This window comes from Arvicanthis niloticus, chromosome 8, assembly GCF_011762505.2.
Source record: "Arvicanthis niloticus isolate mArvNil1 chromosome 8, mArvNil1.pat.X, whole genome shotgun sequence".
NCBI classification, from domain to species: domain Eukaryota; kingdom Metazoa; phylum Chordata; class Mammalia; order Rodentia; family Muridae; genus Arvicanthis; species Arvicanthis niloticus.
Genome location: NC_047665.1, coordinates 10,600,682 through 10,616,982, shown reverse-complemented (window position 1 = coordinate 10,616,982; position 16,301 = coordinate 10,600,682). Strand labels below are relative to the sequence as shown.

General features: G+C 43.1%; 1 protein-coding gene across 1 annotated transcript in view; it reads right to left on the bottom strand.

The window, feature by feature from the left end:
• The window catches only part of Sptlc1 (serine palmitoyltransferase long chain base subunit 1), a 45,837-nt gene extending 43,842 nt beyond the window's left edge, over positions 1-1,995 (bottom strand). Inside the window, exon 1 of the mRNA XM_034510552.2 lies at positions 1,885-1,995. Coding sequence (XP_034366443.1) covers positions 1,885-1,941 — 57 coding nt within the window. The 5' untranslated portion in view covers positions 1,942-1,995. The remainder of the gene's footprint in view (positions 1-1,884) is intronic.
• Positions 1,996-16,301: the final 14,306 nt, after the last annotated feature.

The following is a 16,301-nucleotide window of genomic DNA, read 5'->3' as shown; positions in this document are numbered from 1 at the left end:
AATGGTCAGTACTTGGGAAGCACAGGGAGGCAGATCTTTAAGTTTAAGGCCAGGATGGCCTCTGTATTTGGACCCCATCTTAAACAAACAGCAATAATGGAAACAAAATACAAACCCAGGCCTTTGTTTTGTTTTTGAGACAGGTCTCACTATGTAATCATGGCTGGCCTGGAACTTGCTCTGTAGATCAAAAGTGCTGGGACTAAAGGAATGAGCCACCATACCCAGCAAGCACAGGCATTTAAAAGTTAGGCACGCTGGGGTGTACCTGAAATTCCAGGGGTATTTGGAATTCAAGGAGAGCTCAGGCTACCCAGGAAGATTTTTGCCTCAAAATGCAGATAAACTTACTTACTTACAAACTTAAATACAAAAACAGATTAACAATGAAGGATGAATGATGGTATTTCCCCACTGATAAACAAACAAAAAACATACAGACTGTGGAAACTGGAAAACTGCTGACAGATTCACAGACGAACTTTCAAGTCAATTCGAAAATACCTCGAAAACTATATAGATCACACATGCACACACAGAGATTTTTACTTTTCAGGGATACTATACAAACATCAAATTGTACAAAAATACACAGAAACTGAGAAGAACAGAAATCTCTCTTTGATATGACTTAAAAATTTTGCTGACTTCTCTTAAAATTAATTTAGAAATAACTCCAAATAATCTTGATTTTCTCAGTAACTGGATGATTGCAGGCGAACATCTTTTCAACCCCACCAACAGGCTATCCCACCATGAAATTACCCTTAGATGAAAAACTACCAGTCTAGGGAATGCATCAAATCACCATTGGGAGCTGCACTGGGTTTTGTTTTGTTTTTTTCTTGCTCTCTCTCCTCAGGAAATGTGATGCACCAAGAATTCTCCCAAATCTGGTCCATTTTGGGGGAGTGAGAAGTCACATTGTACAACAAAAAATTATTCACTTCTTTTTTTTAAAAAAAAAAATCAATTTGAGTAACTTAGTAGCTATAGCTAGCTTAGTATCGGACCTCAGTACAGAACAGGCAAATTAAGTGTGCTCTCGATTAATCTTCATAAAGAAATATCAGGTAGCTCTTATGATGGAGCAACATCATTACAGATTCCCGTATGCAGCAACTTTTGCAATGTTAGCAAAAGAATTGAAATTCACTTTCAATTTACGTGATTTCTCTATGCACTGTGATCAATCTGCTTGCTCACAGTAGGAGCTCCAAGTTTTGCATCTGTGTGGTCCAATACAAACCCACTAGTCATATTTGGTCAACGACATTTACATTAAAGTGCAATTACAAATTCATTGCCACACGTGGCATTAGCGACTGCTGTAATGAACAGCCCCTGAGACAGATGACACAGATACTCTACAGGGTAGAGCAAGAAGGCTCAGTTGTCCAATAAACTAGCATTCTCCCAAGACCGGTATTTGTCTTGGGAAATATTTCGTATTGTCTTACATAGCTGAATAAAACCACTCAAGCCCTTCAACCTTTCTTTAAAAATCTTTCAAAAAGTTAAATGTTTATAACATAGAAACTGTAGGCAAAGGATAGGCTCCTCATTCATCAATCCCCAATTATTCTGCTTTTGTAAACTACTCTGTCCGTGCCCTGGGCAAAGTTTACAAATGATAAGGCATTTCTCACACCTAAGACTTCTCACTCCCACTAACCCCGTCTCGCCATCAGTTCCAACTGTGGTTCTGAGGACTTGCACCCCTCCCAAGAGCTGCTTTCCCGAGACCCTGCCGGGCTTCAGGAGGCAGGAACAGCCAAAACCTCGTCCGCTGTGCTCCGGGGAAGCAGGAAGCACCGCGAATTCGGGCGCAGGTCGCTAAGCCTCGGCCCGCGGCCTCACAAGAGGCTCCGTTGGCGAACGTACCTCGTACAGCGCCTGCACCATCTCCACCAGCACCCACTGCTCCGCCACCGTCGCCATGGTCAGCCACCCGACTTCCGGCAGGCGGGTCACAGCGCGTCAAATAGTGCGCGACGCGAACTAGTGACGCCATGAAACTCGGGGGCGGGACTGCAGGAAGTAGGGCGGGGCTTCCTCGCGCGTGTGTGGTGTGCGTGGACCCGGCTGGCAGAGACAGAGGTTTGGAACTCCTGAGATTTGTAGTGCGGCACGTGGTGGACTTTGTGTTGAGAGAATTAGCCCGCGGCCTTTGTCCTGGGCAGTCGGCTGGGCTCAGGGTTATTAAGATGAACGAAATTAGATCGGGCGTGGTGGTACAGGCCTTAAATCCTATTTGGGAGGCAAAAGAAGGCGGATCTCCTGAGTTCTGTCTAGACTAGCCTGCCCCACATGGCTAATTCCAAACCAGCCAGGGCAACACAGTTACATCCTGTCTCAAAACACAAACACATACAAACTGAAAAAAAAAAAAAAAAACCATGAAGGAAATATATAATTCCCCTTTAAATAACAAGCAATCTAGTCATGCAGCATTATAAAAAATAGTAACAGAAATTTACGAAGTTTAAGCCTCAGATAGGGGAGTCGGGGAGTAGTATTTAAATAGTGTGAATATGTCTAGTTATTTTCATGGTGAAGTATGGTCAAAAAGCTGCTACAATCGTTTAGAAAACAAATTTTATGCGCATACCAATTTGCATTTCCTGAGACTTGTCCAGACTACCGCTGACACAACAATTTTACTTTTTAAAGGGCATGGGGGAAGAAGTAAACTGGATCTGGAGAGAGTTCAGTCAGTAAAGAGGGCCAGAGCTCAACCCTCAGCACCCATACAGTACTGGGTGGGGGGAGGGTAGAGAAAACAAATCCCAGGGATTCTTTGGGCCAGCTACCCTAACCCACTTGAGTTTCAGGCCAGAGATAGCCCCTTGTCCCCAAAAACCAAGGTACATGATTCTTGAAGAAGGGCATCTAAGGCTATCCTTAGGTGTATACACACACACACACACACATCCAATCTATTTCCCGAATGACTGTACCAGTTTTGTATTTAGCAACCATATTCAATTTCTCTTCACCCTCACCAGGATTTATCACTTTTAAAAATTTTGACCATTCTTACAAGTGTGTGTTTATATCTCATTTTGGTTAAATTTGTTAGTTTGTAATTAGATGGTGACACTGAAACTTCTTTATATGTTTATTTGACATCAAATAAAGGTATTGGGTTTTTTCCCTTCTTTCTTCCCTTCCTTTCTTTCTTTCTTTCTTTCTTTCTTTCTTTCTTTCTTTCTTTCTTTCTTTCTTTTTATTAAGTGTACAAGTGTTTTGCATGAATGTATATGTATGTGTACCACAAGTGTCTGGTACATGTGGAATCCAGGCATCAGACTCCCTAGAACTGAAGTTCCATATGGCTAGGAGCAGCAGTGTAGGTGCTAGGAATTCAACCTGCGTCCTCCACAGAGCATCAAGTGCTCTATACCGCTGAGTCATCACCCCAGCCACCAAATAAAGCTCTGTAGTGAAATGTCTATTTGTGTCTTTTCTCCATTCTCCAGCTGGATTATTTCTGTTTTGGCTGCAATGCTTTGAGAATTCCTTTTGTCATTCTAGATGCTAGGCTTTGGTTCCATATTTTGGAGAGTAAACATTTGTATCTCCTGAAGCTTTTATGTTGAAAACCGGATTTTAGCACAGTGATGCTATCATTTGAATGTTCCCTCCAAAACTCCCATTGAAATTTAATTGATGTTGTTAAGATATTAGGAGGTAGGGCAGTGTTACACATGAAGGCTCCGTCCTCATAAGTGGATTACTGCTATTGCTATGAGAGCAGACCAGTTATCACAGCGTGGCATTGTTCTATCCGCCAGTTCTCGGGTGGCCTCACTTGTCACGTGACAGCCTCTGGCAGGTTGTGACACAGTAGAAGGCTCTCATTAGGTCCTACCACCAAACTGGACTTTCAAGTTCCTTGAATTATGGAAATTCAGTTTCCTAGTTTTATAAATTCCTCTGTGGGGAAAGAATGGAGGAAGCTATGTAGTATTAGGAGCTTGGGGCTTTGGGAGGTGGGCAGATTGTGAGGGCAGAACACTCTTTTAGAAAATAGGCCCCAGAGAGTCCCCTTCCTCCTCCTGGCCCCAGATAGCCACCACTCTGCTTTATTTTCTTAAGAGTTTAGTCAGCCATCTTATTCCTGGGACCATGTAGTATCTTTGTCTTATAACTGTCTTGTTACACTTAAAATAATGTCAGTTTCAACTATACTAGAGTATATGACAGGATTCCTTAGTTTTAAAGGCTGAGGTCCTTATGTGTATACCATGCTTTCTTTCTTTGGTCAGACATTGATGGGCACTTAGATGGCTTTTACCTCTTTGCCATTATATGTAATATTGACGTTTTTTGTTTGTTTGTTTGTTTTGATTTTTGTTTTTGTTTTTTTTAAAGCAGGTTGTCACATAGCCTCAAAGTCCCCATGTAACCAAGGATGACCTTAGATCCCTGAACTTTCTGCCTCTGCCTCTTCAGTGCTGGAACTTACCTGCATGGATCAAACCCAGGGCTTTGTGAATGCTAGGCGGGTGCTCTACCAACCAAATTGAACCACAGCCTACTATATGTTTTGAATTTTTAGAAAATCCTCCCACCTCCACCCTATGTGTGCAGGTGTGTGTGTGTGTGTGTGTGTGTGTGTGTGTGTGTGTGCTTGTTCAGGTTTCTGTTTTCTCCTACTGTGTGAAAGCCAAGGATTCAAAGGCCCAAGTCTTTAGGCTTATCCACTAAGCCATCTTGGCAACCATAAATATTAATATTCATACAGCCATGTGGGCTGGCTTTCTTTGTCTTCTCTCGTAGGAAAACTGCTAATTGTGGTCGAAGTCTATTATTGAACAGATAGCCTTCTGGGGCTTGGTGTGTAATGGAGGACTCCCTTCTTGAGCAGAATTTCTCCTTCTCTGACCTTGTCTGGGGCATTCTAAGCCCTCAATACTCGATTTTATCTGAGGAATGTCAGGTAGCCTCAGTTAGTTTATAGGATCAATTTCCTTTCTCCTGAAAAAACCTGTTCAGCCAGCATCCAAGATTCTTGAAATGCTTCCCCATACTAATGAGTCATTCCAGGTACCTCAAGCCCCCATCCAGTGACCTTTGTCCATCCTGCCCTCAGTCCCCTCAAACTTTATAAGCCTTCAATCACCCTAAGTAAAGTTGATCTGCCTCCTGACAGGCTGTCCAGGTGTGGTCCTTCACTATATGCATTCACACATGTACTCACTGGGCTTTCGAACCCCCCTGTTTGAAATCTATAGTCCCACTGCCCTTGTGGACTGAATCGGCCAACTATCCCTAAAGAGTGGGAGACCCACATTCTCCAGTGTTAGAGATCCAGTCAGACTCACATCGATAGGCAAACACTACTGAGCTAACCATATTATTTATTATGTCTTAATACAATGGTATTACTCCCTTAGTAGTTACTTAGTAATACTAGGGAGTAAAGTAGTTACTTTCAACTTGCTGTGTCCAAGTACCTGGCAGAAGCAGTTTGAGGAGAGGTGGGCTTATCTTGGCTCACAGTTTGAAGGGATACACTCCATTCGGAGGGGAGAGCAAAGCAACGAAGGTGAGAAGTAGCTGATAACATTGTGTTCACAGTCAGGAGGCAGAGATGAAAGCTGCTTCCTCCTCTGTCTCTTTCTATTCAGTTCAGGATCCCAGCTCACAGAATGATGTTGCCAACACTCATGGTGGCTCCTCCTGCCTCACATAAACCCTTCTGGAAATTCTCTCTTATTCATGCCCACCTAGGTGTATGTCCTAGGTGATTCTAAGTCTGCTGCAGTTGGCATGTACATTCCCCACCACAAGTGCACTCCTGGACAGCCCCACATGTTGAAGCATCCTGGTCCTCAAAGAACCATTTCCATCTGATGAGGCAAAGTCTGTTCTTTACAAATGTTCTAGAAGTAAAATGGCTGGTTCATGCGGTAACTCTGTATTTGCATTTTAATGAAATACAAACTTTTTTTTTAAGTTACTGGGCCATTTTGTATCCCCCAAAACAGCATTTGAGGTGGACATATGTTACGTATGCCGTGTGTTTCTCCTCAGATCTAATGTATATATTCCATCCACTTATTGAAATCCTGCTTTTTACAACTAAACCTATATAACTCCTGTGGCAAGAAATAAGTTGAAAACAGTATGTTTAAGCACTTTATCAAATAGTTCGATAAATACTTAAACTCACTGACATCTCTTAAACGAGTTCTTAGAATAGTCCAGCATGCATACGGCACACACTGTATTCACAGACATTGCTTTCTGATGCTGTGTTGAGTGTCCTACTGCTGGACTGTACGTGGTGGGTCATGGTTATGATTGCATTTCTATAATTACTACTAACGTTGATCATCTTTTCCTGTACATTTTCACTGAAGGAATCCCTACAAAATTCCTTTATTCAATTTAAAACTACACCATTTTTTGTACCGTGTCTTGTTTGAACGGTCATAGTGAGTAGATATGCAACTTTCTTCAGCTTTGTTGAATTACGCTTAGCATATCTTAGGCATTCTTTACCTTTTGTTCTTCTGTTTCGAAACAGCTATTAAAATAGTTTAGATCTTCCAAGTTTATCTTACATGTTTCTCAAGTTTACACTGTGCCTCAGTTCCCTTGTCTTCTTCTGAACCATACACGATTAAATGGAGTCTCCAATTCATCTTTTAGTCATTTTTTATCATGATATTTAACTATCAGATAGTTTTCAAAGGTCTAGGCTATATTTTTGTTGTTGAGAGGCCATGATGTCTCTTATTTATAACGTTCCGTTCTTTCATAAGATGACTTTCCCCTTCTCATCTGCCACCCAACCAATCTCTTGAGCGCCCACAGTGTGTCTGCCTCAGAGGAGAGGAAAGGAAAAGTAAACAATGAATCAAGAATCTCTTCCTTCCTGAACGGTATACTCTCCCAGAGGTCCAGGACACAAACATGATAGAATATATTCAGTCCCAGGAAATGCTGAAATGAAAAACACAAAGGACAAATGAGAAACTGAAATCACCGTGGTAGTTTGAATAAGATGGGACCTATTGGGCTCATATATTTGAATACTTAGTCATTAGGGAGTGGTGCTATTTTAGTATTAGGAAGCGTGGCCTCGATGAAGTTGGTGTGACCTTGTTGGAGGAAGTGTGTCACTGAGAGTGGGCTTCACAAAGCCTACACTGTGGCCAGCATCTCCCTCTACCTCTGGATTGGGATGGAAAGGTCTCAGATACTGCTCCAGCATCTGTTCTTATGCTGCTGTGCCCCCTGCCATAAGGATAACAGACTAAGCCTCTGAAACTATAAGCAAGCTCCCATCTAAGTGCTTTCTCTTCCAAGAGTTGCCTTGGACATGTTGTCTCTTCAAAGCAATAGAACAGCGACTAAGAGGCATTACAGGGCACATGATTTTAGATAGGATGATTCAGAACAAACACGTCTTAGTTTCTCTGTGGACTTTGCAGGTAGGAGAGAGAGAGTGATAGAGAAAACCAAGGTGGGAGCTTTCCTTGAGTGTCCGAGGAAGTGAGGAGAGTCAGCAGTGACATGACGAGGGCGAAGCAGAACAGATGACGCAGGCACTAAAGAGAGAGGAATGAGCAGAGAATAGGGTCTGTGGGGCTCTGGGGTCCTCTCAAGAACTTGGATTTTTCTCAGCATATGGTGAGAGCAGCTGAGGTTTCTAAAGAGCCTTGTAATATGCTCTGACTTGTGCTTTTCCTGGATGCCTTGCTTGTTGGGTAGAAAATCTACCAAAGGGTGCAGTGTTAGAAGCAGCATTTAAATTTAGAAATGTAACCACTTTATAGTTAATTTAGTATTAAGTCAAGAAATTTGATTAACCAGTATGCTCGGCCCAGGGAGTGGCACTATTAGAAGGTGTGGCCTTTTGGGGAGGAGGTGTGACCCTGTGAGTGTGGGCTTTAAGACCCTCATCCTAGCTGCCTGGAAGTCAGTATTCTGCTAGCAGCCTTCAGATGAAGATGTAGAACTCTCAGCTCCTCCTGCACCATGCCTGCCTAGACACTGCCATGTTCCTGCCTTGATGATAATGGACTGAACCTCTGAACCTGTAAGCCAGTCCCAATTAAATGTTGTTTTTTTTAAATAAGAGTTGCTTTGGTCACAATATCTGTTCACAGCAGCAAAACAATAACTAAGGCAACCAGGATCTGTTTAGAAAGTGAGAACCACTTTTGAACATGGAGAGCACAGTGTATAGCCTTGTTCACCACCCACATTTGTAATGGGCCCTTTAAAGCACTCTTAATATTAGCAATACCATGAGCAAGCAGGTCTACTCCCATGCAGCCTGATGGTGCTGTGTGAATTGCCAGGCATAACTCATTTGACCTATTGGTAAGATTACACCAGTGACAGAGGGGGAGAGACTGGTATGTATCTATCTGAAGCTAAGGTACATCTGGAAAAGATTCCCAGCGAGGACTTCCTCTCCTGTCTTCCAACTTAGAAGAAAACCAGACCCTAGTGTGCTGAGTGTTCTTTGCATCTTTTCACAAAGGTCTGCTGCTGTGAGCATGCAAACAGAGATGGGTGTGGCCATATCTTTCTGTGTCTGAATTAACAGAATGAGAATAGATTCATAAGATCCAGCAGTTTCAATGGCAGCATTTTGACTACTGTAGTAATCAGGCGGAGGCAAATTTAGATTACTTTATTCTAATCTTTATTACTAATAATAGCTCTCCTATCACACAGCACACAGGAGGTTTGCCTATGTATTCATAAAAGCCATTTACAGAACAAATATAAGCTAGAGACTATGGCAGAGTTCAAGAGGCTTCGCAGAATTGAGCGGCATGGCTGGAGATGGCTCAGCAGTTAAGAGTACATGCTGCTCTTACAGAGGACCTGGGTTTAATTCCCAGCACCCACATGGCAGGTCTCAATTGTCTGTAACTCCAGTTCCTGGGTATCTGATGCCCTTTTCTGGCTTCTACAGGTACCAGACATGCACTTACTTGTACACAGAAATACTTGCTTTGGGGATGATGATGATAAATAAACTTAAAAACATTTTTAAAAAGGAGGTGGGCTGAAAGAAATGCAAGTAAGTCAGTATTAATAAGCTAATGAATAAGGCATACAGGCAGCAGGAAAGAGGCTGATGCTGTAGAGATCAGGCCAACAGAGAGGCAGGGTCTGAGCAAAAGGATGTAGTCAGCTTCAGAGATGAGAGGGGAGCCCGGTTACAGAAGGAAAGCATAGGTTTCCGTCTAGACGAACAAGTTCCTGGACAGCAGATGACAATCAAGAAGCCATGTCAACAATGAGGAACTGACCCAAGACGAAGCCTCAGGGACAGTTGAAATTTCATCACCTGTCTGTCCTTGATGCACACACCAAGCATCAGATAATAGGTTGTGTGTGGCCAACATTAGGGGTCAAATACTTCATGGGATTCAGATGAAGGAGTTACCCTTCCCCATGTCTGGCGTGTGTGATGAGTTCTTCAGATTAGCGTCTCTGATATGATTTTGATATGTCCACGTATCCCTATAGTCTCAATTCATCCCAATAAATCAATAGGATAGCGCCCCTTGTAGTTTCAGGAATAAGTCATTGGTCAGTCATGTGGGTGGTGCTGGACAAATGCCCTTGTTTAGTTGTCTGCCAGGGGTCCAATCATTCTATACCCTCAAAATGGGGTCAGAGGCTGCTTATGAAACAGTCTCCCAGGGCAAGACGTAGGAGTTCTTGCAGGTGTCATGCCTGACAGGGAAAGGCTCCATGAATGGGTCAGAATGGAAACTCTGTTTGGTTTGACTCAGGCTGGATCAAACGTCTGGAGTCTGATGTCACGTGGTTTACTGCCAACATATTTAAACACATTACATTTGGAGCAGGGTTTCCAGGCAACAGTCATCACAATTCCAGGACACGGTAAAGCTTAAGGAGTGACTACAGAGAAGCTCCTTTGCTAAGCACACCTGACATGAAGATGGATTAAAAGGTTAAAGACTTAGATCCGGTGTGGTCTCTGACAGAGGTGGCACAGAGGTCAGAAGGCTATAAAACACATGTGACATCTCTCCCAAGGATGGGTGCTATTAAATGGGTACTAAAGATAAAGTTTTAGAGAGGAAGAGTCTAGAATAATTATCCTGGGGAATTTGGTTGAGACTCTGCTCTACAGATAGCAAAAGGTCACCCAGTTATTAACAGCAGCCACACTCAGCTTTCTGGGTGGAATGCAGCTATTTTTTTCCCCAGCGAGAAGACACCTCTGTGTGTTTAACATCCCCGGTTTCCTTAGGGATTATCTGTGAATACAAGGATCTTGTGCCCTTTACAGCAAGGCATAGAGTGGAACAGCTGTTCACACAAAGTGAACATGCCTTAGGAATTGAAATTATATAGAGAGACTTTAAAGCATACAGGAAAATACATGTAAGTTACTGTATACACTCCACCATTTTTTGCAAGGGATTTGAGCATCTCTGAGAATGGGTTATATCCAATGCAGACTCAAATCTAAACATTGGGAAGTAAAGCCCTTCATATAAAATGGCAGAGTTTTGTAAATAACCTATGCACACGTGACATATACTTCCAACCACTTCAGATTACTTCTAAGACAGAGTAAGTGTTGTATGCATAGTTGCTAGACTGTATTTAGTGGATATTTATAAAGAATAAGTTTGTACATGTTCAATATAGATGCAAATTGTTTTATTAATATTTTTGTTTTGAGGCTGGTTAAATTCCTAGATGCAGAACCTACTGGAGCCCAAGACAGATGGTGTGTGTATCTAGGTACATACACTAGGCATATATCTATGCACACACACTAGGAGCACATCTAGGTACACACACTAGGTGTGCATCTAGGTACACACACTAGGTGTACATCTAGGTACACACACTAGGTGTACATCTAGGTACACACACTAGGTGTACATCTAGGTACACACACTAGGTGTACATCTAGGTACACACACTAGGTGTACATCTAGGTACACATACTAGGTGTACATCTAGGTTCACACACTTAGCATTGTGCTTATCACTCTCCATATTCTACTGATAGTCTAGTATGAATATCTTCAGGTAATGAAAAGCCTTAATGTAGAAGATTTGCTTTAGCATTTCCCCCTTTATCACTTGTGGTTTGAATAGTTATGGCCCCCATAGACTCATGTGTTTGAATGCTTGGCCATAGGAAGTGGCAAGATTAGGAGGTGTGGCCTTGTTGAAGGAGGTGTGGCCTTGTTGGAGGAGGTGTGGCCTTGTTGGAGGAGGTGTGGCCTTGTTGGAGGAGGTGTGGCCTTGTTGGAGGAGGTGTGGCCTTGTTGGAGGAGGTGTGGCCTTGTTGATGGAAATGTGTCACTGTGGGAGAAGGCTTCTATCACTGTGGGGGTGGGGGGTGGCTTAGAAGCCTCCTATGTTCAAGCTATGCCCAGTGTGGAACACAATCTTCTGTTGCCTGCAGAATTCTCAACTCCTTCTCCAGCACCATGTCTGTCTGGACGTTGCCATGCTTCTCACCATGATGATAATGGATTAAATCTCTGAAACTGTTTTTCAGCCCCAACTAAATATTTTTCTTTACAGGAAGAGTTGCCTTGGTCATGGTGTCTCTTCACAACAATAAAACCCTACTCAGATATCTCTCTTTGACCTTCTCTCTCTCTCTCTCTCTCTCTCTCTCTCTCTCTCTCTCTCTCTTTCATCTACTATGGTACTTGCCTAGAGTAGACACAAGAAAATACTTGAGTGAACCCTCCCTTGGGTTGCCAAAGACTCTTAGATCCAGTCAGGAGTGCCATTGTGGTGAGTGTATTCACCTGCTTTCCTCAGGGTACTGGGCCAGGGAGGGGGAAGAACTAAGGTAGTCAGGCCCATCTCCAAGGTTCTGTCTTCAAAATTTACTTTAAATCCCACTGCACATTAAACAGGGAGCCTGCTGGGTTTTGCTTTTTCCTTTTTGTGCAACAGAGCTGGAAAGTTGTGAATGGTTTAACCTACAGGAAGCAGCAGGCAGCAGCCAGTAGTAACCAGCAGCAGCCAGCAGTAAGTAACAGCAACTGCTGTCAGTGGGAAATCTCGGTGTTGCTTGAGAACAGAAGGGCTGGGAGCCTTAAAACACCTCAGAGCATGAGCCCAGAACTGTTTCTGAGAAGATGTCTTCTTGGTGACACAACACAACCAACAGTAGTGATGGCTCATGGCTTGCCTTAGATGACTTTCTTTGAATCATTGAGGATGAGGAAAGCATTCGGGCTTAGCCAGAGCAAACACGCCCACAACTGATAAGACAAAAGGACTCCAAAATAAGCTAAGCATTTCAGCTCCCTTCTTTCTCCACAACAACGGCCCACATTTAATGAAAAGATTTGCAAACCTTGGCACACTTCACCTCGACACACTGAATGTTCCTTGGCCGAGCCCTTTGGCCCTGACCTCTCTATCTGCCATTTCTGCCCTCGGTGCTCCCAGGTGAGTCAAGTGGCCTCTCTTGGCCTTACTTTCTTGAGTGTGCACCAAGGGACTTTGAGGGGTGCTTCCTAAGACAGCCTATTTCGGCTCACCTTTCAGACATCAGCATCTCCGGTGGTGAGGCTCTGGATTGGTTAAAAAGAAATGAACCTACCTGGAAAGACAGTCCAGGCAGTCAGACCTGTCAAAGGAAAAAGACAAATAAGGGTGTATCCTAAGTTGCCTTCTTGCTAGCTCAGTGGGCAGAGACCTGAAGGCTTAAAGAAGAGGGGTCTGGGCTGAGCAAGAGAGTTCACTGAGCTAAACCCTTCATCCTCCCTGCTTCGCCAGTCCTCATTCAGTACTTTGAGATTATGTTCTAGCCTTTCCCAGATGGAACCTAGACATCTATTCTTTACCTGAAGTCTAAACTAAATTGGATTAAATTAAATTTTTGTATATTCGGTATATGCATGTGTGTATGTATGTATGCATGTATGTAAGTATGAATGTAGGTATATGTGTGTATATGTATTATGTATATATGAATGTGTGTATATATGTGTATGCATGTATATATGTATATGTATGCATGCATGCATGCATGTATGTACATATGTATATGTATGTATGTATTATGTGTGCACATATGTATGTATATGTGTGTATTATGTGCATGTATATATGTGTGTCTATGTATGCATGTGTATGTATTATATATAAATGTAACAGTGTTCACCCTACGGGGTGCATGTGATGCCTACAGATTGATTGGACTGTCTTCCTCTTCAAATGCTTTCCCATCATGTGTTGACAACCTTCACTGTATCTGGAGCTTGCCAGTCTGGCTGCCCAGTGAGTGCCCAGGATCTGCCTGTCTCCTGCCCTTCGGTACTTGGGTTATGGATACCACACCTAGATGTTTCTTTGGTTGATAGGGATCTAAACCCAGACATGCCTGCTTTTCCAAAAAGTACTGTATCTGCTGAGCCATCTCCCCAGCTTCTAAATCAGGTTTTTAACCTGAAACACTTGTCATTCTCCGTGTTGGGAAACTCAAGCCCTTGCAGTGGCTTGTATTTAATGTCACTGTTAGTGGGGTGTAATTTACTACCACTCTTTCTTTATTCTAAGCATTTGTACATGTGAAAGGTTAGTTCCTGATCACATCAGGCTTAGGAAAAGGGGTGAAGGAAACAAAGAAAAGCAGCAGTCTGTCAGGTCCTCTCAAGCTTCTCTGTCAGAATCAAGTGTGGGCTTCTGTAAGGACATCTGGGGTCCACAGGAGTAGGACAGGTTTGGCAACATCATGTTCTCCTTTGGTGCTTTTGTTTCACCTGGATTTCTTAATATCAGACTTGTGCAACAGCATCAAGGAGTTAATGTCTCAATGTGTTCCATTTGTTCCTGGGATTCAATGGGGATTTAAATCCTGGAACTGAATTTCTATTTAGAATAAAGGGTTTCTCAATCCAAGCCATTGTTAAGATGTCAGGAATTCTAGGCCTTCTGGAACTTATAGTAAAGTAGTGACAGCACAGGCTCCATCTATGTTTCTGTGGGTGTGCCTCTATTGTCTTGTCTATCACATACATCCTTGATGTGAAATGCTCGGGGCTGTGTAATAAGGGGCAGAAGAAAATCTAGTGCATCTCAGTCCACGTGCTCACCTAACTCTCCTCCCAGAAGACACTTCACACACCCTGGTGCAAGTATCTTTTTTTCAAAGCATTTCTGCTTATATTCATGGGCACACTACACCCTCTTATGTCATTTACAGGAACATTAATGTTACCTTGATATAGTTTTAAACCTGTATTAATTAATTTAAAATGAATTAACAAGGACCATGAGACTGAGCCAAAGGCGAGAAAACCAGATGCAGGGGAGTTATGAATTGCCAGATGCCTGTAAAACCTTAGTGCCAGCAGGTGGCAGAAAAGAGGGAGGAAAGGGCAATCCAGACAGGAAGTTGCAATCCAGACAGGAAGTTGCATGTGCACAGGTCTGTCAAGTGAAGCAGAGATCCTGGGCCAAAGTGAGGCAAAACTGCACCACAATTTCCTTTCTAAGGTTCTGAGTGTCTTGGAGATATTTTGTCAGTGTTGTATGACAGGTAAACCAGGGTCTTGTGAGGAAATCATGCAGGAAATGAGTCAGATTTGAAAAGAATGTTGATGCCATCTGTGCTGGAGAGGTGTGTGTGTGTGTGTGTGTGTGTGTGTGTGTGTGTGTAGATGGAAGTGTGAGAGAGAGACAGAAACAGAGACAGAGAAAAATAGAGGCAGAGACACAGCGAGAGACAGAGACAGAGAAAGACAGAGAGATAGACAGAGAGAGACAGAGGGACAGGGAAATGTCACATTTGTTTGACAATGTTTGCTGAGAATCTTCTGGTTGCCAGGCTCTGTCTTAGGCCCTGAGAAGCCAGCAGTTGAGAGAGAAGTAGGGTCTCCTGCCTCAAGGAACTCACTTTGGAAGATCACCAATGTAACACCCATGGTGCCTGGACACGGAGGCACAGTCGTGAATTCACAAGGAGTGTTGGATTAATTGTGACTCACATGAGCCTTCCCATAAGTTTTCTTCATAGAGACTCAAGTCTGTGCTAAGGAAAGACACTAGTAGATGTCTACTGAGCCCAGGGAGTGGGACAGATCGGAAGCTAAATAAATTCTATGTGAGGTCATCACGGGCTGAGTCGCATTCTTCAAATTCCTTGGATATCCTAACCCCCAGAAGCTTCAGACCATGATTTCATTTAGAGAAAAGGACTTTGAAAGATGAATTCAGTGAAAACAATGTCTCCAGTGAGGCCATAATCCAAGGTCACCAGTGTCCTTAAAAGGGAACGAGGACACAGACACCACAGGAGGACGATGCTCAGGGAAACGGAGAGGCCATGCCTAAGCAGAGGGAGTAGAATTCTAAATCCAAGGCCAATCTAATCACTTAGGGAGACCCTGCCTCAAGAAGAAAATAAAATGGACTTTTAAAAATGGAATGGGAATACAGCTGAGCGTGGAGTGTTGCTCTGAACACAAGGCCCTGAATATGTACTGACTCCTCCTTCACCCCCTCACCTAGAAAATACAGGCTAGCCAGTGTTTATGTAGCCTTTACACTGAGTTATAAGTAATCTTGAGAAGCTGTAAAGGGTCTGGGGCTTGTACAGATGATATTCAAATACTATTTTTTTTTTAAGTGGTGGGACCATCCCTAAGTTTCAGTTCAGTGGAGGTTCCTGGGGCTGATCTCACTCATGCCTGTGCTGAGGGCAGCTGGATGTGGGTGACACAGTCATGGGAGGAGACCTCTCCTTTCTCACAAGCACACTGTTAGAGGGATGCTGAGGTGACAGTCTCATGTATGGTCAGAAGAAGCCCCACAGCCTAAAGCTTCTTACATATTTTCCACTCCTGACCTCTCTTTTTCCACATGAAAAACTTGCATGACCCTAGGCATATGAGTATATAAAATAGATAAACAAATTAAACTAAGTCTTGGCTTTATAAGGTGTTTCAAAAACCCATTCTAGGGCCAGTCTCTCTCTCTCTCTCTCTCTCTCTCTCTCTCTCTCTCTCTCTCTCTCTCTCTCTCTCTCTCTCTCCTTGCAGATCAAGATAGAGCTCTCAGCTATTTCTTCAGCACCAGACCTGCCTGCCTACTGCCATGCTCTCTTCCCTGATGATAACAAACTAAGCCTTTCAAACTGGAAGTAAGCCCCAATTAAACGCTTTCTTCTATAAGAGTTGCCTTGGTCATGGTGTCTGATAGGTTATTTCTCCACCAGTGAAATGAGCCGATTCAAGCCAGAATAGAATATATTAAAGGCAGGTTTATTGGGGAGCTGTTCTCAGGCAAGTTCACTGGGCCCA